General features: G+C 40.6%; 1 protein-coding gene and 1 long non-coding RNA gene across 8 annotated transcripts in view; one reads left to right on the forward strand and one right to left on the reverse strand.

Annotated features, from left to right (window-relative positions):
* The window catches only part of LOC306651493, a 543,249-nt gene that overhangs the window by 191,365 nt on the left and 327,313 nt on the right, over positions 1-24,571 (reverse strand). The gene's annotated exons all lie outside the window — the stretch shown is intronic.
* The window catches only part of ARHGEF9 (Cdc42 guanine nucleotide exchange factor 9), a 267,373-nt gene that overhangs the window by 139,425 nt on the left and 103,377 nt on the right, over positions 1-24,571 (forward strand). For 5 of the 7 annotated variants that reach the window (XM_079124084.1, XM_079124086.1, XM_079124089.1 and 2 more), the window contains one exon: positions 20,077-20,256. In XM_079124084.1, coding sequence (XP_078980210.1) covers positions 20,077-20,256 — 180 coding nt within the window. Of the gene's footprint in view, positions 1-8,848; positions 9,005-10,377; positions 10,613-20,076; positions 20,257-24,571 lie in introns of those variants that run through there. The other 2 variants (XM_079124085.1, XM_079124090.1) reach the window with 2 other exon arrangements.

Raw genomic sequence — 24,571 nt, forward strand, 5'->3', positions numbered from 1 at the left:
CTTGGCTGGATCAGAGACATTAATACTCTTTCAGGTTTGATTGGAGAAAGTGAACTGAGAAGAGGCTGGGAGAATTAAGAGCAGAGAACAAGAGCATTATGTAACTTTCTGGAGGGAAGCAGGCCTGTCAGCAGTCCTTGGGGTGCCAGGCAGTGGGATGGGGGTGGGGAGAGCACAGTCTCCTGAAGGCCATATTAGCTCTCCTGAAGACTAGGAGCTGTGGATTCAGCCCTATGCTGAGTAGCCATCCTCCCTCAGGGCTCAGAGGAGACCAGCACTGTGCATCTGTAGCCAGCTCTGGGAATGGCTCTGGCAGCTAATTTTTCCGCCTGCCTGCTTTCATTAGAGGAGGGGATACCATGCACCTCTATGCCCAGCTGACAGCAGGAAGGATGTGCTAAGAACCCACCCCCACCCCCTCAGAGTGTGGTGCCTAAAGGCAGCAGCTACTTTTAGCTGAACCTCCCACAGCCTCTCTTCTACCCACTCTCTTCCTTCCTCCTCTCTCTGTGAACCATGTTGGCTGGCAAGAGGGCTGGGCAGTGGGTGCCTTGGCATTGTCACAGATGCACAGGAGGAGCCAGGTGTCTGGCTCTAGGCAGGGCTCTATAAGTCTGGCAGGGTGGCAGGGCTCAGAACAAAAGCAAAATGATACTGCTTTGTGCATAGGACCCAAAGGGAGTGGAGGATTTATTTCCTTTGAACCTTGCAGACAACTGAGGTGCTTGTTTTACAAATCCAGTCTGACCTGCACAGGACAACTCAAGATTTATTGGACATAACTTGCATGTACCCTCCACTTGGATTTAGAAGAAAGCAGCTAAGTCTAGTGAATACTTACTTGATCCTTGACTGTCCCTCTGGAACATTGTCTTAAACTTTTCAGTGTTTTACACATTGACTCACTTGATCTCTTTTGTTTTATAAAGTGGATAGAGGAGAAATTATCTCCATTTTATAGATGAGAAAAAATGAGGCTCAAAGACTCATTGCCATGTAGCTTCTTCCAGCCTGGTCTTCTTGCCTCAAGCTCTGGAAAGTCATAGTACTACTTAAGTCATTCCAACCAGCTTTATCTTCTACAGAAGGGATTCTAGAGCTGCTAGGTCTGATCCTCTCATTTAAAGCTGGGGAATAAAGCCCAGAGAGGAAAAGGATTTGCCCCAGAAACACAGTAGTGGTAGTGCTGGAGCTAGAACATGACTGATAAGGGTGTGATTTCCTGGACCTGTGAGATGCACAAGTCACACTGGTCTTTTAGGAGTGATTTGGGAAATCTGTATGATGTGATGGAAAACAGGATCACTGAACTAGGAGATTGTTTCAGTTTTAGTTCTGTGACCTTGGGTGAATTAGCCTTTCTGACTTGATTTTCTTTTCTGTAAATTGGGTCCACTAATCTCTGAGAAATCTCTGAGGCAGAAATCAGTGAGTGACTGCTACATGAAGAAGTCTGACATTCAGTAGGCCTTCCATAAAAATGAAGAGTATCTGCAAATATTAAGCTGTTCACTGACTGACCTTGAACAAGTCTTATTGTTGTTGTGCCTCAGTTATCTCCAACATAGCACAGAGGATTCTTGTTTTTAAAACTCCTCTCCCTAGAAAGGCCCATGCTTTAGCTCCTGGGTCAAAAGCTTGGATTTTAAAAACAATAACCTTTCTTTTATTTATCCTCAACTCCATTCTCATGAACTCACACACATGTTGCTATGAATAGCAAACTAGCTTTGTTCCTGTCTCCTGCAAAGCTAAAAGAGGAGCTTGGAAGAAAGCCAAAATTAATTGTGTTTTTATTTAGCACATTCTTAAGCCAGAACAACCTAGGCACTTGGCAATTAAAACCAGTTCTTGGCCACCAAATCTTTGGCTAGGATTTGTAATGAGCATTGCTGGGTTTCATGATATGATTGTTGTTTTAGAAAGCACAGGCTTTTGACCAGTGACCTACATAGAACAAATCAACACTGTTCACCTTTTTTGCATCATTTTGTTTGGAAACTTCTCAATTCTCTGGGGGTAGGGCAAGAGAATAAAATTATTGTATAGTTTTCTCTCCCTGACACATTAGTCTTTTTTTCCATGATCATATGAGGTGGGCAAGGTAAAGACAGTTCTCATTTTATGGCTAAGGAAATTGAGTCTTAGAAAATAGCTTTGATTGGCTCAGATCAGTGCTGCTGCTTAGAAGTGGTGTGCTAGGAAGATGCATAGCATATGGAGTTAGCAATTACCATCTATCCACCAATACTAGGTGGTTTGAGCAAGTGGTTCATTCTAAAGATGCCTTCTGAACTTTGCTTCTCTCTAACTTTTTTTTTTTTAACAAAAATCAGTCAAGATAGCAGAAAGAACTAGGCAGATGCCATTAGATAATGCTTACTAGGTTGTATTGAACCATTTATGGGAACTTCAGATACGTCTATTAGATCTACTATAAGTCTATCTGAATATCATTTTGCCTAGGAATGCATGAGAAGCTTACAGCTCTAAATTCTGTAGCCCTTTGAGCTCTGGTTTGTTTGCATTTTTTTTTCCACGAATTCTGGTCTTGTTCTTAAAGAGTATGCCTTGAACTTAAAAGCTGGTTCCTTACCCTTACACGTTCCCACATTCATTCCAAAATATGAGGAAGAATGATTTGTATAAACCTCATATTATTTTCCCTGATTTTGGTGAAGATTATATGTCCCAAGGTTATGTGCTTATTCTTTTTAATCCATTTGGCTTAGACCAGTGGAAAAATGAGTGTCGAATGACTGACTAGGGAGGCAATGTCTTGAGGGGCCTGAGCTGGGGTGAGACATCTTCAGGTGCTAAGCCCCATGTACATGTCTGCATACTGACACTGTGGTGGTGGTTAGGGAACCCAGAATGAACCGGTTGTTCTTAAGCTGAGAAGTAACTAGATGAGAATGAGAAAGAACACATACATGGAGCCCACTACCTCATTACTGCCAGTGAAACTGAGGTAAGGAGAGATAGGAACTTGCTTAAAGTCTCAGATTGACCCAGGTGTCTTGAAGGAAGGCTGTTAGAAACAAATTTTGAGGGGAGTAAAGTGGTTTAGGTTTATTTTCTCTTCATGCCCTTTACCAACCCCCAAACTTTAGGTCACGTGTACACACAAAACACTCAGACACATCTGGAGCATATTTGGAACACATAAGGGATGCTACAGGTGGACCATGCTGTCCCCTTGACACTCAAAGCACGTATATTCATTTAAGTATGGTGCACATGCACACTTGACTGTTCTTAACACAATCAGGGTACACACCCATGGATACTTGTGAGGCATTCATGTGCATATTTCATGTACGAACACACACAGTTGCATATAAGACAAAAGTATATATCCACGTGCACATATGACACAGGTACATATTTAGATATACTCTTACCCTCCAGGACATGCACTCCTGTCTCTGAGAGAGACACTCCTAAGGATATACTTGGATGAACAATAGTCTTGCATGAAACATACTTGATTGTACATAAAGGGACACATCCATGTGCTCTGGACACCTCTATGCAGAACATGTCCTACCTCTAGGGCCAACCAGCTGTACCTTTCTTCTAAGTAGTTATGACAGGTCACAGGCCCCAGCTGGTTGGTCTCCATCAGTTTGCTCTGGCCCCTTTTCCTGAAATCAGGCTTGAGAGGTCAGTGAGCTCAGTATAAAATGGATACTAACAACAGTATGTGTCATAGCAGGTTCCAGAAGTTAAAAAGGACTCAGATCTGAGGCCTCAGACATGAGTTAACAGGCAAATGTAGAAGAATGGAACAAGCAAATTGGCACTAATCAATGTAGAAAGCTTAAGTCTGCTCCTCCATCCCCCAGTCTGCTTAAAAACCTATGGAGTGATACGACTGTGAAGCAGTGCCCTAGAAACCTAAAGTTACTGAATATTAAAGTTTGTTTTTTCTTGAGAATGAAATAACAACCTGGACCAGAGCATAAGTACCTTAAATTATGGGTAAGAGGATGTGAAGGAAGATGGTAGAATGCATTAAGCAAGACCTATTGGGCAGTGGCCTAGCCTCTCCTGGTTAGTAGTGGGCTGACAGACCAACCACATCCTTAATGACCACAACCCAGCCCCTAGGCACAGCAGCTTGGGCCATCTGGCCCCACTAATGAGGGCCTGCTATTTTTAGAGTTCCTCATACTAGAAACCAGGTCATGGTGTCCTGGGGAAGCCTTTTTGGCCCTTGGTACCAAAGCTGCTGCTGGATGGAGGGGGGCCCTTTGGTTGTGGATAAAGGTTAGAAAGCAGCAAGACAGAGAGTCAGGGTATGCCAGGACTGCCCATGATTAGCAGCCTCAGAACCTCAGTTAGCTTACTGTTGATGGTGACAATCTCATGACCATTTCTCAACTTTGGAACTGAAGTCAAGAAATGTGAGTTCCAATTACTACTCCTTAGGTTGTGGCTCACTTAGGTTCCCCTTTTCTGTCTGGGTATTATATGGTCAACTGGTAAAACCACCAGTATTACTCTCAGATGATGTCAAGGATCAGATAGGGTAAGAGTTGAGAAAATGCTTTGCAGATGTGCTTGTTCTCTACCCATGAAGTTGTGTCTCACCTATCACGAAGTTGGTTTTACTACCCATCAGCATTTGGACCTGGCCCAAATCAAAGTAGTCATGGGAAGAAAAAGCCAAAAATTGGGCCAAGGGCGGGCATCCTCATGGGAACAGGTTGATCAGTCATGAGTTCACCCTCATCCATTACAGATGCTTTTCAATGCTAGTTCAGACTTGGTAAAGAAAACATGCTTGCAGCATTTATGTGCTTCAGGCGCAGATACTTTTTCCTGAACTAGGAAATGCAAAGCCAGGATACCTGTACCGGCAACCTGCCAGAGGAAGCAGTCTAGGGTACCAGGTCTGGCCCTGGCAGAGTAACTTATTCTGAGTGTATTGATGGTCATTTCTTCTGCTTTGTTGATGGGAACAGGGTCAGGAACTAAATGATTCATCTCAGGTTTCCCCTTGCCCCAGACCCTGTAAGCAAAATTCTCATGAACTTTAGTTTTTTCTCTGAAAATAGGCTCAATCATAATGTCCTAAGGGATTTTGGATTACAAGAATACATTGTGATGAAGGTTGTGTAAAGTGTCTTGTAAAATATTAAGCATGTGTTGCTGATGTTTAGGTTGTTAAGATTTCATCCAGTTTGTGATTATAGGTAGTTTGAAGGTAATTGAGGAGCTTATTTTCACTTTATTTCTTCACCTTTTTTCCATACCATTCTTTAAACCATTATTGTGTCCATTTTACAGATGTGGATACTGAGGCTCAGAGAGGGGAGCAGTGAGTCTGAGGACATAGGATTAGGTAATGATGGATTTAGGATTAGAAGCCATGTCTTTGGACTCCTAATCAGATGTATTCTCTTTCATGCCTCAAGCTGCTACCTAGTGATTTCCAGAGCTAAAGGAAATAGCAGCTTAAGTAAATATATGTAAAAGCTTCAATTTTTATCTGACATAGCAACAACTGGAGGGAGTGATGTCTGAGGTCTGGCCTTCTTCAGCATTACCCTTGCTTGCCCATGAGAAGCACACTGATCGATCCCTTCTTCCTCCCACAGCAGCTCACGTCCCACTCGTCTCTTGCGTGAAGGAAGCAGTGAAGCATAGAGATGTTAAGCTGTTGTGAGAGGGAATTGAGTTTCTTGTCTAAGTCTCTTCAGGAGGATCCCTGGAGGCACTTGATCCACCTTGGCCACCCCCACCTCCTCTCAGCTTCCTTTGTGGCTGACCTGCTTGAGGAGTAGACCATGAGGAATCTGAGGAAATGTTTGAGGGACCTCATTTTTTTGAGGATTTTGCCAACTCTTGAGGGATAATATTGTGGAAATCCAAGAACCAAAGCTCAGAAGAGTCCTTAGAGACCATTGGAGCTGACTCTTACCTGACTTTAATGTGGACAAAAATCCAGCTAGACTTAACTTTTTCTCTCTTATTGTAGTTTTCCTTTGTGCATCAAAGACTCTTGAGATAGGCCAAATTTTTAGAGCCTTTCTAACTTGCTTATTTATGCCATTTTGAGCTGAAGAGAGGGGAGGGGAGGTGCACTGGGGCAGAGTTGTAAGAAGGAGAGATAGAAGAACCTATGGAGGTCAGGCTTTCTATTCCAGGCATTGGGCGGGGGAGGTCCTCTTCATCTGTCATGCTGCCAGTGCATTAGTTTCTATCTTCCACTGTTTGAATAGTAGGGTCTAACTCAATCTGTTGCTGTTTTCACTTGTGCCATTAAAAACTGCAGAATGCCTACTGTACTGGCCCTTCTAGGAGACTTGACAAGTGATGGAGGGAGTGGTAGAAGACAAAATGGGAGAAGCACTTTCTTCTCAAGTTTTGAGAGCCCAGAGATCTGAGGTTTTTTTTCTGGCCTCTGCTTCTGGGATAGCTAAGTGACTCCCCCTGACTAGGTCTCTGTTTTCTCATGGTTAAAGTGGAACCCATCCTTACTTTGCTTATTTTAGAATTGCTGGGAGAATCCACTTAGCTTAGAAGTGTGAAAGCATCTTAGATCCTATAATATGCTGAGTAGACGGTAAAGGTGTTGCTTAATTTTTCAGTAGAGGCTAACTTTGCGTAGCTTGTACTCAATGGCCTGAACTAGGTAGAGGAAGCAATATTTTTCCTTCTAGACATGAAACACAAGGCCATCCCTGTACTGAAGTTCTATTCTGGGTAGGTTTAACCCATGGCAAAAACATAAAAATTAGTTGTTTTTGTCTTTTTGACTTTTTCTTCTCCACACCATTTCTCTCCTGACTCCTTTTTTCCTATGCTCCCCTCCTGAGAAGACCTGTTTTCAGAAGCATGGCAGCAGCAAAGACAAAGAAAATGGTAGCTTTTCATTTTCAAAAAACCTCAGATCTCTGGGCTCTCAAAACTTGAGAAGAAAGTGCTTCTCCCATAATCTAATTCAGTTCATTCATAGAGGAGCACAGTTTTTTCAAGTTCATACAGCAAGTCAGTAATCAAGCCAAACCTGTAGTCCACTCTTCCCATCCCGTTTTTTCTACTAGCATTTGCATTTATTTTGAATTTGAGTTTGAGATAACTAAGAAAAGATATCTGGTGATAAGGAGATTCTGGAAGTGTTTTTATTCAACCTTGATTCTGAGGTGTTCTTACTCCTTAATTCCAAGAAGGATTCCATGTGTTTGGAACTCTGAAAGGAAGGAGAAGCAAGCGCTCTATGTAGTACTGAAGGGATAATGTCTGTAGAACTCAGGAGGAAAGAGCACCAAAAATATCCCAGTGATCACCAAAGAGAGGCTCAGGGGAAATCTTTTATATATTAAATTGTTAATCACATTGTTTTTAAAGTTCTATTTGTATGGAGATTTTTATAAAGCCCATACTATATTAGTAGTATTTAGATATTAGGATGAGTGTTTTCTTGGTGTCCCCCCACCACCATGATCCTAGGTAGGGATCAAGCCCAGGACCTCACATACATTAGGCTAGTTCTCTACCACTGAGATACATCCCTAGCCCCTTTTAAAATTTTATTTTGAGACAGGGTATCACTAAAATACCCAGGATGGGTCTTGAAGTTTTGATCCTCCTGCCTTAGTCTCTCAAGTACCTGGGATGACAGGTGTGCATCCCCCTGCCTAGCTGTTCTTGTGTGTGTTTTAAGAATTTTATTGCACATACTTGAGGTATAGGGCATGATGTTATGGGATACATATGGATATACTAAAGTCATTACTATAGTAAAGCACATTAACATCTGTCATGGAACATTATTGCTTTTTTAAAGAAAAGAGCAGCTAAGCATTTGTTTTGTTATTAACACTAGAGGTATACAGCTGGGTATGGTGGCATATACCTGTAAACCCAGTGGCTCAGGAAACTGAGGCAGGAGGATCTTGAGTTCAAGCCAGCCTCAGCAATTTAGTGAGGTGCTAAGCAACTTAGGGAGATCCTGTCTCAGAATAAAATATAAAAAGGGGTGGGGATGTGGCTCAGTGGTTAAGCAGCTCTGGGTTCAATCCCTGGTTAAAAAAACAAACAAACAATAGAGGTATACAGTTCAAAAACAATCATCAGTCATCCTCCTAAAAGACTATAGGCTTGGTTTCTAATATTAGCTTTCCTTGTAATTAAACTGACACCTTGGGCAAATTTTCTCATCGAAGCCTCAGTTTTTCTCTCTGTAAAATGGAGGACTGAACTAGTTGTGGTAGCTCTTGAGATTCTTCAATCCTGATCACCTCTTTATTATAAGAACTGACTGCCTTTCAGGCTCTTGAGCCCCAGAATAGTCAAGAAGAGTAGATTCAAGTCCTGGCACCTTACTGAATGCTTTTTTCCTCTCAATCAGATGCTCTGGGTCCCCTCCCTTCTCCACCCCCACATCCTCTACCTAGCCCAGACAGGCAGACGCTTCCTTACATAAGCTTGGCTGACCTACTTGAAGTTCTTTAGTTACAAGCACAACCACTTTTCCTGCAGACATAGACTTAGTGCCATCTTTCCAGAGCCCTGAAGGTGGGTCTGATTTTGCTTCTCATTTCCTCTCTGGAAGCCAAACTTTAGATATTGTATTGCTCTAAGTCTTTAACAACAAGGTCTGTGAGGGAAAGTCAGATAAGTCAATTTAAGACCCTGGGCTTGCAACCCAGTGGTTGCTTGCTGAATGCCCTTGCCATCCACTCATTCACTGTTTACAGAATTCTGCTGGAAATCCAGGATCATGCTAGACTTTGTTAGGAGAAACATGGCCACTCCTGAATACAAAAGTCCCCTGACAGGGTCTGGAGGTATTGTTAGATTCTTTGGCCTTAGCTGTATGTCTTTTCTCTCACAGGAGCCAAAAGGCAAAGATAAAATCAATGAACGGAAATTCTATTCCACCTTCGGATGGGCTGATTAAATGCAGATTTCCTCTTTGTGCTGTAATGACTCCCCAGGAGACACTTACTTTCTCTTTGGAAATGCATGCCAAGGCCCCAGCCTTTTACAGGTCTGTGTCCTGGGTGGGGATACTCAGTTGATTTAAAGGTAGTTTAAATTGATTGAAATATATATTTATTCCATCCATATTCTCCAGATATAGAAGCAGGGTCACAGTGCTTCTGACTAAATGCTGTTCATGTTTTTGTCACTTTAGACCAGATGGCCACATTTAGACATTAGAACCATTAGTTCTAACCTATCTCTTCCCCTGCTCCTCCCCCCCACCTACAGCTCTCTTTCCCCTACAAGATTTTAACACGACATCTGTCAAAAGGATAAAAAATGACTTTCCCTTATTCTCTTTGCCTTACCCACCCACCCTCTGTGGTGTTGATGAGTATAGAACTATGCACGTAGGAGGCACAGAGGACAGATTCTTCATGTAGTTTTAGCCCCCTCCTCCTACCTTCTGGAAACCTAAAGGAACCCTATCCCCACCACTGCCCAGGAAATTCCAAGATGAGCCTTCATGTCCTAATCCTAGAAAGATTAACAATCCCAGGACAGATCCCAGTAGAGCCACAGGAAGAAATTCAAGAAGTCAGTTACAGGTCTCAGGATAGTTCTAAGTCACCTCAGGTACAGGGGGCTCTTTGAGCCTCCTTAACTCTCCTCTAGGTTTTCCCTGGCAATCTCTTATCTCCAAGGGACCCCAGTGAGTGGGTGGAGCTTTAGCATCCACACTAAGTCTAAGAAAAGGACATGATGCTTGCAGAAGGAACAGTTTGAACATAGAGCCCAAACTGACTCAACAGACATGCAAGGGTTAGGGTAAAATCCAGCTTGGTATGACATGCTTTTGATTCAGCAACTCATGAAGAGGACATTGCTGAGTGCATTGTGATTATCATCATAATCATTATTTTAGTAATAGCTTGTCTCGGAATATCAGAGACTTCCTTCCGTAGACTGAATATAGCTCTAGGAAATTGCTCCTATATTATAGAATAGAGAGATGCTGCTAGGACTTTCCATTAGGACTAGTGGTGGCCTCAGTTCTGAAGGTCAGGGCAAGGGTGGAGGTGGAACAGAGCAGATGCAGATAGCCTAATAAGGCTGACTGGGAAAACTGTCTTCCATTCCTCAGTATTCCTGGAAACTGAGAGGACAAGGAGAAGCCTTTAGATGGAGTTTCAAAGATTCTGGTTTCTTCTGAGTGACCCAGTGCAATAAGAGAAAATTCCTGCTGTGAATTCTTTAGCCTTAGAAAATTTAAGATGGTTGATCTCTTTATGATATGTGATTTAGAATCACTGGAGTTGCTTGTTAAAAACTTCTGGAGTGATTTTGAGCAGGGATCTGTGGATCACATTTAAAAACTTCAGTGTTTTTCTTTCTGTGCCTGGACCATGAGTCAGAGGATTGAGAACAACTTTGTAAGTCATATTTTCAAGATGTTTTGAAGGTGTAAGTTAATGTTTATCAGATTGGGGGCTGCTTTAGTGTAGAAGACTTCTCTCACCAAGAAGATAATGACTTTCTCTCTCATCTGTGCAATCCTTGTCCCATTTGACTGTATTTTCTTTAAAGGGCTCACTCTTCAACAAGACCAAACTTTTAATATTGTGAACTTTGAGACAGCAGCTGGACTATACATCAGAAACCTTTGACTGAGGTATTGGATTGAAGTTTCATAACAGAATCTATTACTAAGGTCCAGACCAAGCAAATAAATCCCCTTCCCTCACCTGTATGGTCACCACTACAGCTAAGATAACTTTGTGACTTCCTTTGGAAGAGGTGGAGGAAGAAGTCATCCTTCACCACTTTGCCTAGAATAAATGAGAAAATGCCCTGGGTGGCATCATACCCAAAGGAGCTTGTCTGGGTTTCCCAGTCTTTTAGCTCCTGGAAGGTGCGAGTTTGCTCATGACCACTTTACATATTGACCTCTGGATCAAGTGGTCTTTCTCTTGTTAACCTTGACTCTCATCTAGGCTTACCTTTTCAGATCAAAACAGTCCAACTTGGTTTTACTTCCACCAGCTGTGGCTGAAGCTACGAGTAGATCTTTCATTTTATTAAGGTGAAAAATGAATGGTATGATGGGACATTAAAGAAATCTGATGCCTTAATGACTCACAAATCACACACCCAAACTATAAAAAAGATGATTTGTGTCTTGAAAACAGATATTTGCATACTTCCTTTTAGCACATACAGGGCCATTATTACTTGAATGAATAAGTTATTCTGCTCAGAAATGAAGTTAGTTATGGGTCATAACTTTACCCAGATTGAAGGTGGAACCAACCAGGTTCTATTAAGACCCAGAGAAAAGAAAAACCAACTCTAATAATTTTTGTATATTCATATTGAGTTTCTTTCTTAGCTGGTATCTCTGTTCCATTGTCTGATGACCATTGGACACATGTGCAGATCTGAAGCAAAAACCAGTATGACCCATAAGTTACCTGTCCATAAATCTTGGTAACAATGGATTGGCCTATAGACCACCTGGGTGCTTATTATATAAATAATTTCTTTGACCACAGAGAACATTCTGCATCCTGACAGACTTCCTAATTCTGTTGCTGTGATCTGCCTCAAAGCTTGCCTGGTTTTAGGTAGGGCTCAGGTCATAGAGCTTTGGATAGAAGTTGAAAACAATACTGTTCATTGTAAATGAAGCAGATGTTGTATGTCTACCATTCACAAGTGTGCATTCTGGTTATTTAGAAACTTAAAATGTGGTTGACAACATTTCTCCAGGTTATTTTCTTTTACCCTAAATAAAAATTTCTGAAAGAGGCAGAAGGAGAGAGGGTATAGACTTGAGTCATCAGGAAAAGGATTAAGGAGCAGGTGGGCCATGTTCACACAGCAAGGAAGAGGCATCCTGGCTCTAGTGTCCCTGCACTTAACCATTGGCTAAGGGTATGATTGAATCAGAGGCACAGAGATAGAATTGCATCTGCTTATAAGAGACTTGGTTTGGCAAAAATAGAAGATCTGGGATGGTGGTATAGCTCAAAGGTACAGCACTTGTCTAGCATGTGCAAGGTCCTACGTTCAATCACCAGGAGTACAAAAGGAAGGTGAAGGTCCTTGCCTAGAGGCAAGAGCTTCAGAGATGGTACTAGGTTAAAAGAAAAACTTTGAGAAATTGATGACAGGGAGTTAACGGAGCTCCTTGAGCATGGAAAGTGACACCAGCAAAGAAATTTTTAGAAATACATCATTAAAGAGTAGCTTGAGGAAGAGAGACATGTGGGAGGGCAGGAAGTTGAGTTGGGAGGTAACTTAATGTGATGAGAGCCAGACATTAGAACAGTGTAAGTAAGGAGAAAGGGTCATATCTGAGATAGAAAAATGAGAATGAAAAAAATAGGTCCAGTAGAGTTTTCTGATGTGGGAAAAATTAGGGAAGGGGGAATATGATGAATTCATATGACGAATTTTACATGTTTTATTGGAGGTAGTAGCAGGCAGTTAGAAGTATGGAGCTACAGGCAAGTGAGAGCTACTATGTGAAAGATTATTTCTCTTGGGAACTAAGTGGACAGAACAAAAAAGAAAGGTCTCTGTTGACATTGTGTGTTTGTGTGTGTGCATGTGTGCATGCATGTGTGATACTAGTGATGGAGCCCAGGGCCTTATACATCCTGACTGCTAAGCTACATCCTTAGCCCCATATTATTATTTTATAAGCTGCCCAGGCTGACTTCAAATTTGGAATTCCAGGAATTGCAGGCTTGTGCCATCATACCTAGTGTCTCTATTGACTTTTGATGGGGCAGACAAAGGCTGAAGTGAGAAATCAGTGCCTTGGCTTTCCTAGTCAGTCTGGGAAAACACAGGCACTAGCCTAGGATTTAATGTGTTACCAACAGAGTCTGAGTGAATTATCTTCAAGAATGGACTAGCCAACACCAAATTCTCATTTCCTCAGCAGAGAACAAAACAAAACAACAACAACCAGAAAAACCACCCTATCAAACTTAAAGCAGGATGAAGATAACTAAACTGCAATAATGAAATCTTTGTCCTTTGCAGGGCTGCAGTGTTAGCCTCAATAGAATGCGAGCACTAGAAGGGATTTGAGAGGTTATATATCTGATTTCAGTCTGTCACCTGATTGATAAAGAAATAGACTGAGTCAGGGGAAAGGTACCTGTCCAAGGTCATTCAGTAAGTTACTGGCAGAGCTTCTTCCAGTAGTCAATGCCAGGCTTTGTTGTACACTATATTGCTTCCTAGCTGTTGATGAAGCAACTTGTGTTACACCTTTCTAGAAATGAAGGGTGGTTACCTTTCAGCACTTTTGGCAAGATAGCCAGTCTATTTACATTGTATTAAAATGATACCTAGCTACTTTTAGGGAACAACATAAAACTCCAACTTGTTTTTGTTATGCTTAATGGGAACAAAGAAAATAATTTTGCTCTTGTCCTTGCTTAGCTGTTGAGGAAGGGGTCTTCTGAGAGTAAAGGAGTAGGCAACAAACTGAGAAAACCTCAGTTTTCTGAAGTAACCCCCCATCACATTCTTCCTTTTTCTGATGTTCTGCTTCTCAGAAGCAAGAGGCACATTTACTATCTAAGCAACACATAGTGGTTCATTTAAAAAAATCTCCCTTCTTGATATTCAAATTCTAATATTTCTGACAGACACCAAGGCTAATTAATATTTATTTTGGGGTTTGTACTGCTCATACAGCAAGCAAGAGCATGAAGAGGAAGGCAGGTGGTATAGCTCTAGTAAACTGAGGGCTGTGATTCTGTTTCCCCCCACTATGTTTGCACAGACTACTATTAGGTTTGCTTCTATTTTGTAACGTTTACTTATTTTTATGTCATTCTGAGGATCAAACCCAGTGCCTCACACATGCTAGGCAAGTGCTCTCCCACTGGCTACAACTCCAGCCCAAGGCTTGCTTCTTAAATGACACTAAATACCCTTTCTCAGGCATATAGTAATCACTGGGGAAGGCCTTGAAGATAGACTGGGAGTGCTAAAGGAAGGGAGCCCAACCTATTGGTGGCAGGAAGATCCCTGGGGAGAAAGATGCATCAGGAGTTGAAAGTACTCTTTCAATTTAGGGAAGAACCTCTGTAGCAATTGGTTTCCTATTTGTACTCCCCAGACCAGGACAAGCAGCAGCAGATGGGGACCTGATTAAAATGAAAGATCTCAAGCCCCACTTCAGATCTACCAAATCACAACACTGAGACCCAGCAATCTGAATTAACAAGCCCTACAGAGGATTGAGAACTACTGGTGTAGGTCATCTATAGGGCAGGCTGATCTAACTCTCTCCCTTCCATGAGGGATTGGCAAAAGCACAGTTGTAGAATGAAGCCAACTGGAGATTGAAATATGTTCTACTATGTACTATGTAGGTGACAATGGGCTACTTGTTTAATCCCACAAATTCTCTTCAGTAGAAATGGTGATGTTCATCCTTGTTTGAGACCATAAAAGAAATGTCTTTACTCAATATCTAAGAATGTCTTTCCTCAATAGCCTTCCGTTGTTTCTTCCCTCATATTCTTTCTTTCTCACTTCTTCCTTCCCTTCTCACCCTCATTTTGGGCCCACTGGCCACTCCAAGTCAGCTGTAGACACATCCCTTGTTGACCAGAGACAAACCTTAGATTTCAAACTCCTAATGCCTCCAGATATTTATTTCCAAGTTAAAATGGTTTCAGTGGAACAAAATATTTGATTATCTTGGGAAATCTTGGTAAAAAGTAATAGAATCTCATTCAGCTTTAAGCATGATATTATGACTCTTCTCTCTCAATCCTCTAATATTCAAAAGTGTCTTTAGTGTGAGGGTAGGGAACACTGTGCCCCACTCATTGATAAGTCTTAGTAAGAGCCAACATATTTTGTGCTACATCAAAAATGCCCTGGAGCCTGGTGCATTGGCACATGTCTGCAATCCCAGTTGTCCTGGAGGCCTAGACAGGAGGCTTGGTTCAAAGGCAGCTGTAGCAACTTAGCAAGGCCCTACGTAACTTAGCAAGATTCTGTCTCAAAAATAAATAATAATAAAAATAAAAAAGACTGGGGATGTGGCTCAGTGGTTAAGTTCCCCTGGGTTCTATTCCCAGTATACCTCCTCCAAATGCCCTGGAGTTTGGAAATCATTTTATTAGAAGTCACAGAAGTGCTGTCCCATGATCTAGAGCTATTTGTGTACCTTGCTAGAGTAACCAAGCACCATCTCTTGTCTTAATGTTGAGCTTGCAAGATGGAGAAGGGGGATATTTGGGGGAACCAGGGTTTTTGGTGGAAGAGGGACATGAGCCTGGTTGGGAATAGAAAATTAAAGTCCTTAGTATAGCCATTCCAAGATGGCCTTTCCTTGGCATTCTTTATATAGCCCTGTACTATATGATAATGTTAATCAGTCTCTGCTGCTTGAAACTCTTACCCTTGGCTTTTGTGAGATTACAATGCTTGTTATCCTAATAATATGCTGACAGCTCCATTTAGGTTTCATATTTTCCCTCCAATTCTTCTTCTGTTTCTCATCTCTCATTTTCACTATTTCTCTGGGTTTCTGGCCTTTCTTTGAGGGAAAACTTCCTTGGTTTCTTCTGGGCCATTGACTCCCAAAACTTTATATCTATCTCCTTGGACATCTCTTGAGCTTCAAACCTACTTTCATATCCTACTGACCTCTTTTGCTTAACACTTTAAAGAGCAAATTTTTCATCTGTTCTCCTTCAAAGTCATTTTCTCCTAATATACCCTTGTGCTTTTAATGGTCACGATTAGAATTGATTTCCCCTCCTCATAATCAACTTTAACCTCCTCCTTCTCTTCAAACTTGATTCAATGCCCTTAAACACATGACTGTAGCCCACCTTTGAAGCTGTGCCTTCCTCTACTTTCCCTTCTCAACCTTACCTTCTCTAAACTCTACTACTATTGCCCTATCAAATTCCCCATGGTCTTCATCTCTGAAACATGTATTATGTCATTCTTCTACCTCATATACTATTCCATTCCCTTTATATATGTCACAGTCTTGGTCAATCTTTAAGTTTCAACTTCTGTGCCCCCAGAAACCTTTCTTAGAGGCTGGTGTTGTAGTTTAGTGGTACAGTGCTTGCCTAGCATGTGTGAGGGCACTGGGTTCAATTCTAAGCACCACATATAAATAAATATTCATCTACAATTTAAAAAATTTTAAAAGCCCTTTCTTTGATCGTAATTGCTATGTATATTCTCTCTTTCCTCAGAAGTCATGTACTAGGCCAGCATATGCTAGACACTGTAGTAGGTGCTGTACACCCAGCATCTTGGCCCAATCTGCCTATAACCCTGCCTATGAGGCAAACATTATTCCATTTTTTTGAGATGAGGAAACTGAGGCACAAGGTTGAAATGTTTCAAATGCTTGTTCGCTTTTGTACAACTGCACTGTACAGTATCTTTGTTACATACTGACAGCTTCATTTTGGATTGTTCCTTTTACTCTTTAGTGCCTCTCCTCCTATTGTTACTGCTACTTTTTAAATCAGAAAAGCCAAGAATTAAGTTGGGTTTGCTTGCCCTTAACTATCTTTGCAGAATACTTTAAGTGCATTAATTATTGGTGCCTAGCAGCACACAGTAGGAACTCACTGGATGAATGTGGAATGGAAAATGAATGAGCCAATTGAAAATGTTTGAAAAATTTGTAGTGAGTTGAATTTGAGTTTGGTATATAAGAGGAAGACTTGGAACAAATTTCCAGCCCAGATTTAGTTTACATTTTAAAAACAGTGCAGAAGATTGGAGAGGATTATCCCCTTGGTGCTGCTGGTGTTTGTGATGGAAGAACACAGGAGCCACATTGTGATGGTCACCTTTATGTTGATGTATCCAAAGTTCCTGATGATAAGTTAGAGGAGGACATTTATTTTGGCTCACCGTTTCAGAGGTTCAGTCCATTCTTGACCAACTCCATTGCTGTGGGCCCAAGATGAAGCAGAACATCATGGCAGAATAGCATAGCAGAGGAAAGTTGCTCAGCTCATGGCAGCTGGGAAGCAGAGAAAGGGAGTATTGAGCCAAGGAGACAAGCTATAATCCCCAAGGGCATGCCCCCACTGACCCACTTCCTCCAGCCATGTCCCATCCACCTACTGTCACCTTCTAGTACAGTAGTCTTTTCAAATTATTAATCCATCAAGTGGGTTAATCCATTGATTACGTTTTAGTTCTCCTGAACTAATAGTTTCACTTCTGAATATTGCTAAATTGGAAAACCCATGAGCTTTTGGATGGATAGCTCATAACCAAACCATAATATCCATGCTTCTTCTGGATTAGTCCTTCTCAAACCACTGTACACTGACCTGTCAGGTTTGTTTTACAACTCTCCAGGCATTTATAGCTAATTTTATAGGTGTGTAGTCTGAGACCCAGAGACTGCATAGTTTATAAGTTCGAAGCAGTGTCTCTAGAGCCAGACTATGCTTGCATTGTTTCTTTGATATTAATTAGTTGTATGAACTTGGGAAAATTATTTAATCCCTCTGAGCTTCAGTTTTCTCATCTACAAGTTAGGGAATCTACAGGTCAGGTATTGCTTATCCAAAATGCTAGACCAGAGTAATTTCAGATTTCAGAGGTTTTCAGATTTTGGAATGTTTGCATAGATAACCTTGTTGAGTATCTCTAATCTAAAAATACAAAATATAAAATTTAAGTTTGAATTTTATAGCATTTCATATTTCAACTTTGTATTATGGATGTTCAGCCTTTAATAGTGTTGTCCAGGGTGTATCTGGGCCTTGTGACCTGAGGGCCAAGGCATGTCAATTGGACTAAATGGGGACAAGTGTGATTCATCTACTGCTGATAGAAACTATTATGGAGTCACCAAATAGAAGATTGCAAAGTAAAAAGTATATACAGTTAAATTAAATGTAACTGGACCTAGGGTATATAAAACAGCATCACAAATGGTGTCTGGAGCAGAAGGTTCATAATTAATGCCAAGATACTCTTTTGACACTTGACTAAAATGTTTGGATATAGCTTTAAACCTTGAGCCCAAATGGTCCTCTAAGTGAGGGCCATATGCGCTTGTTGAGCTTCAGCAACTCCCAGTTAGTACCCACTTTAGGCAGGAGAAAGGAAACTTCTCCATTAAGATTTATTTTATTAAGGCTGACAACTAGCATTTCTCTTTTTTCAATGAGTCAAGAACAAGGATATATTGACTTTTTTACTGCAATTCGAAGAAAGCAACATAAAAATGAATCTCTCAGGGGCAGGGACAACAGTGACTAAAGGTGGCCATCTAAAAATTCTTCAGTGTCAAGAAAAGGAGTCATCTGATTTATGGTGTGATGCTTGAAGTTCTGTAAGTTCAATGTAACTAATGAGTAGACATTGTGAGTATGGTTTGATGGGTGTAAGAGCACATGAGTTCAGAAGTCCTGACTCCATAATTTATACCTTATGTTATTGTCTAAAGTGCCGAGTCACTTCTCTTAGCCTCAATTTCTTCATTTTACAATGTAGGTGATAGTGAAACCCAACTCAATACAGATCAAATGATGTAGTAAATGTGAAAACATTTTACAAGCAGTAAGGCACAAGGTAATCGAAGTAAGATGATAGAAAAAAGTTCTGCTGGAATTCTCTTTTGCATCCATTCTGAAGAGGTTTCCCTATACTTTACTGTCTGTGGAGGACATGAAGTCTAGACTCCTGAGCAATGAAGTATGCCTTAGGCAGGACTTGATGAACAGTAAGCTTTAACTAAGTAAAAAGATAGGTTGTGTGTGTGTGTGTATGTGATGTGTTATACATTCATTATATGACTATAGGATTATACTTTGGCTAGTATATTGTATGGCAGACCTGTGGGAGGGAATACATAGTCCACAGGTAGTTTCTGTTGTCTTTTTTTTTTTAACTCTTTTGTTTTCAGTCTTATGTAGCCAGGGTTACCTTGTCATGGTAGTCCTTCCTCAAAGAAAGCTGATGGAAAAGCTAACTTTTAAAGGATATGTTCAATGATTCAATGATGGGTAGAGAGTGCTCCAGTCTCTTCCTTACAGGCCATATATTCTCTGTTCTAGAATGTTATTCCCCAAATGCTGGGAAGACTGATGGCCCATATAAGCTGAAACAGTTGGGGTTAAAAAGAGAACAAAATAGCATTGGTCAGGATGGTAGCCAGAGAGAGGCAGACTATTACCCACCTCTGTCCTTGTACTTAGTTGAGTGTCATGTCATGAATGTGCATGTATGTGTATTTTCATGTGGCAGTAGGCTCAGTGTTTTCCTGTTGTTGCGTTTTCTGCTGTCCATGAAGTCTGATGACATATTAGAATCCATGCACAGCCTCTACATTGCTGGATGATACTTACCTCATCCCTAAACTTCTGCATTGATCTGTTTTGTCATCTGTTAGATACCAAATTTAACCCAGAACCCCACTGTATCTCACAGGATGGTTACAAAAATCACTAACTGAATCCGTGCCAACATCTAGTTTCTTGGGTACAGGGCATCACAGAAAGCCATATTCTTTCATACCCATGACCTCTCTGGATGGTATCTTGTGTGGGTGAAGGCAGGAGGCTGTAGGACTGGGGTCCATTGTGTGTGAGGAATGTCATGGTCTGTTACCCCAGGGGGAGGGGCACAATGGGGATTAATAATATACTACCAACTGTCAATTGGTCAGTTCCAAGAAGGAGGAGGAAAAGAGGTGGAGCACAGAGAATTGAAAGCAAATGTGCTTAAACCTCATTTCAGCCATTAATATCAGTCTCTTTACCCATTCTGGACTGAGGGCTACTGGAAGCACCAAGGATAGTTGAACTAGAGATTCCTTTCTTTCCTGGGGGAGGTGTTTATGAATAGGGAATAAAAGCATGACACCCATACAGTTCACATTTACACACTGAATCATTCCATGCACTGGCTAATGGAGAGTTGACAGCATTGTCTGTCTTGTGGCCGGGCAAAGCTTACACTCTAGGGCTGTTGCCTTCACCTTATCCCTCATCACTAAGTATGTAAATTTTCCCATAAGTAGTAGAGCCCTGTGTGTTGGGGGAGGGCTAATCAATGTAGGCAGCTGTGTGGACTGAACACATTCTCATTTTGTCTCCTAAGCTGATCACTGGAGATTCCATCGTTAGTGCTGAGGCAGTATGGGATCACGTCACCATGGCCAACCGGGAGTTGGCATTTAAGGCTGGCGACGTCATCAAAGTCTTGGATGCTTCCAACAAGGATTGGTGGTGGGGCCAGATCGACGATGAGGAGGGATGGTTTCCTGCCAGCTTTGTGAGGGTGAGTGTTGGCCTTCACTCTCCTCTCCTTTCTCCTTGGCTGCCTGTCCCTGACTTCCCTTTCACTAGCCCCTGTTCTGCTCATTTCCCCCTTGGTGACTTTTCTCATATTTGTTCCCTTTCTTTTCTTTTCCTTTCTTTTCTTTTCTTTTCTTTTCTTTTCTTTTCTTTTCTTTTCTTTTCTTTTCTTTTCTCTTCCTTTCTTCCATCCTTCCTTCCTTCCTTCCTTCCTTCCTTCCTTCCTTCCTTCCTTCCTGCCTGCCTGCCTGCCTGCCTGCCTTCCTTCCTTTCATTCTTTCCACTGTCTAGGACCTGAACTTCCTTTAATCTTTTCTTAATTTTAGATATTTCCTTTGTCTCTTGCTTATATTAACAACCCCTACTCCTTTTCTCCCCACCTTTGTACAAATCACTTCCCACACCTGGGCCTTTCCCCTCTGGGGTTGGCCTGGATGATTTTGAAGATACTTTTAAATCTAAATTACTGTGAACTATCACCTTTCTTGTCTCTCTTCTTTTTGTGCTTTCTTCTCTATGTTCCTTCTCTTTTATCCTTTTTTATACACCCTTCCCATAACCTCCTCTCCTTTCTTCTACTTACTTTTCTCTTATTTCTCTTCCCACCTGTTCCCTTCTTCTACTTTCTCTATGCTTCCCTTGTCTTGTTTCTGTCATCCAGGGAAGTATGAACACCCCTGCATATTATCACAGGATATCTTCAGTTGTTTGTGTAAGAATATATACTCACCTCCCTCAGGGTCTAGAGTTTATGGATTGCAGATCATTACTGCTTGCAAGTAAGTCAAATGTCTAGGACCTAAGATGTGCTTGGCATGGAAGCATCCATCCTGTGAGTGCTTACAAGGCCTGGCCTCTTACATTGTACCATGAAGAACCTGGCCATGAACAGTCACTCTTGGGATGAGGCTTCCAGCAATTTCTGCTTCTTCTGGATTACCAACTAGCATGGTACTGTGAGAGAAGAACATTGACCTTGTATCCCAGCTCCTGGCCTTCCTTGAGCTCATGAGCTGGAATTTGTTCTTTGACTGTTGTAAGCTCTGATTTTCCCCATCTACAAAATGGTGTTAACAATTCCTTAGTGCCTGAGAATGTCATAGTGAATGAGGATAGAGCATGCAAATTGTTTCATGGCAAAACAAATAGCAAAGGCACATGAGGGCATATTATGACTATCCATACCACAGCCTATCATTTTTTGTTGTTTCCTCCTCTAAGATATGGCTAAGTCTTCTGGACCCCAAATGAAAAGTTAGAGGGGCTTGAATTCTTAAAGATTGACTGGCCTCAAGTTTGACATATAATACTGTGATATGAAGGAAGGATATGAAGGAAGGAGCAGGACTATGGGTTCAGATAAACTGAGATACAACTTTACTACCTCCTAGCATTATGAATTTTGACAAAAATTTTAACTTTTCCAAACTTTGCTTTCCTCATTATAAAAAATAAGGACAGCAAACATTTTTATTCAGATTTAATGAGATTAAATATGCAAGTGACATATCTACCACAGTGTTTGACACATGTTAGGTATTTGGCAAATGATAACATTATCATTGTGTCACTTTATTTAGTCTAAGAAGTACCATGTTTCAAGACTGGCTCTAGGGATTGAGAGAGGCCTCCTTCCTTAGAGGGATGTTAACTGTGATGATTTAGGTAAAGGCACTGCCTAGAAGCATGGAAGTAGATGAAATGACCTCTCATTCCCTTTTCTCACAAGTCTCCTAGTAAAATATCCAATCCTTTCATCTTTGCTTATGTGGCATCTTTCTTCAGCATCTCAAAATGCCATCCGTGTCCCAGCTTAGCTTTGCTGGTTAATTAATCAGTTCTAGGGGTAGTCAGAAAGAGCATATCAGTAACCACCAGCCTTCAGGACTAGTGTCAGGCCTTGTATACCTACAGTTTGTGTCTCTTGTACTGACAGTTCTCTCTTTTTAAAAGAAAGATTAAACCATACCCCAAACCAAATGCATTTTACTTTCAGGGAAACATCACTTTTATAATAAATAGTAAATCAAGGGATGAGGGCAAATGACTGAGCACATCAGGATGGCTCTGGAAGGCAGATGACAGTCAAGCTTCTGAATATCAGTGAACAATTATTGATGGTCCTAAGTCCAAGACCATGGGATTGTTCCTCTAGACATACCTCCTTAGCAGTCACTTGGTGTAGAATATAGCAACTATCCAGGAGTTCTTAACTCTTACTGTAAAACAAAATAAATGACTTGGGTAGCAATAAATAAGTAAATAAATAAACCTCCAAAAAAAAAAAAAAAAAAAAAAAAAAAGCAAAGAAACAAACCACTAAAAGCCAGAATCCCTGCTAGTTTAATAAGAATCTTCAAAATTGAAACCCAGAAATTAGATTTTAAAAATATTTTTCACTGTGCATAAAGGATTAAGTTGTTAAAAACAACTTCCAGATGTTTTTATTGTGCATAAAGGATTATAAAGCATGGTCATTATATTTCTATCAGAGAATAGAATATGTAATGAGAGCCACAAATGCAAGCCACAAATATATTTTAAATTTTTCTGGTAATCACATTAAAAAAGGAAAAATGTTACAAGGGAAATTAATTTTCATATATATTTTCCTTAACCTATTATATTCAAAATAATATATGTATTTCCACTATAAAAATATCAATGATAAATCTGAATTTTTGAAATCATGTGTGTATTTTAACAACATATCTCAATTCACACTAGCAACATTTCAGGTGCTCTATGGCTAGTATATCAAGAGCACAATTTCAAGTCTAGAATGAATACTGTTTATAGACCTGGAGTATTAATGATAGAACTTAAATCATAACTCAGAGGTTTGTACCAGTGTAAAATATTATTCCATGTTGCCTTAGATTATTCCATGTTACCTCAGATTATATGCACAGTGAGCATTTTTTTATCTCATGAAACTTCTTGCTTGATTTAAACAAACAGTATTCAGATTGCTAAGGAAGAGTACCATGGAACCTTAGAGGCCAACTGTTATGGTGTCACCAGTAAAAGAAATGGTATTGGCTGTTGCATTATGATATGAGTTTTGGTTCCAAGGAAGACATTCCAATGCTCATGAATGAGTATTTATCTTTAGGTTTACATTTATGGTAATATTGTATAATACCCAAGATTAGGTTTATATTTATGGTTATATTTTATAATACCCAAAGGATTACATGTTGGAAGTTATGGAGGCACTTTTCCATTAGGTCTCTAAACATAGAATTATTATCTTCATTCTTTTACATTGTTTTTGGTTGAGGGTAGAATAGCCTTGTGTAAACAGAGCTACCTAGATTAGGAAATGGCAGACCTGAGATTAAGTGATGATTCTATCACTTGGTAAATGATCATTTGGTAAATGATCGTAGGCTTTTATTTTCTACTTCATCTCTGAAGCACTATAGAATCTATTCAGACTCTGACATGTCTAGGTAGGACATAGATATTGGTCCCATTAAACCATTGAATCAGTAGTGTTATACAGTTGGTAGGTGAATGGGTGATTTCCCAGATTGCTGTACCTTCCCGTCATAGGATAGTTGTCTGATTTATCCAGATTCATCATTAGCTGAGATTTAGTAGAATCTCCAGTTATTTAGCACAAAATGAATGGGAAAGTATAGTAACAAGAGAAAGTCTTCTCCTAACCTTATACTAAATGGATACATTGTAGATCATTAGGTCAAATTGATGATTGAAATACTGAGTCATCTCCATTCCCTACCTGGAAATATTGTTTCTTTGTGAAAATTCAAGCTCCAGATGGGTAATCAATAGTGCTTAATGAGGTTCTGAGCTAGCGCTACATGTTGTTGATCATGTTAAAACAAGATGTAGAATCTGAGAAACCTAGATTCTTGCTTAAATTCTGCTATTAGGTACACAAATCAAGCAGCATCCTCAATTCAGCAGCATGTGACACATTACAAAGAATTTACAGAAGACCAATTATTCTCCTTTTACAAGAAAGAAAACTGGGCTTTGAAGATGCCCTTGGTAGAGCTTGCTGCATACTTGAAGGCAGGTGTGTATAGGACACACAACAGATGGGAAGTGAGGCCTTGTGTGACAAGTTGTGAATTTGGTCAGAAAGTAAAGATCCTGCTCAGATGCTTTCAGGAGTGGGATATATACTTTCCATTTATAACAATAAAAGAAAGAAATTCTAGATTTTTTGGTTTCTGGCTTGTCTAGAAGTAGGGAGATGAAAGGATGGCTGAAGCATTTTAGTACTTTCATTCCTTGCCTTTGTATAGAGAGACCATACGTCACAG

This window comes from Sciurus vulgaris (genome assembly GCF_902686455.1).
Source record: "Sciurus vulgaris genome assembly, chromosome: X".
Classification (NCBI taxonomy): domain Eukaryota; kingdom Metazoa; phylum Chordata; class Mammalia; order Rodentia; family Sciuridae; genus Sciurus; species Sciurus vulgaris.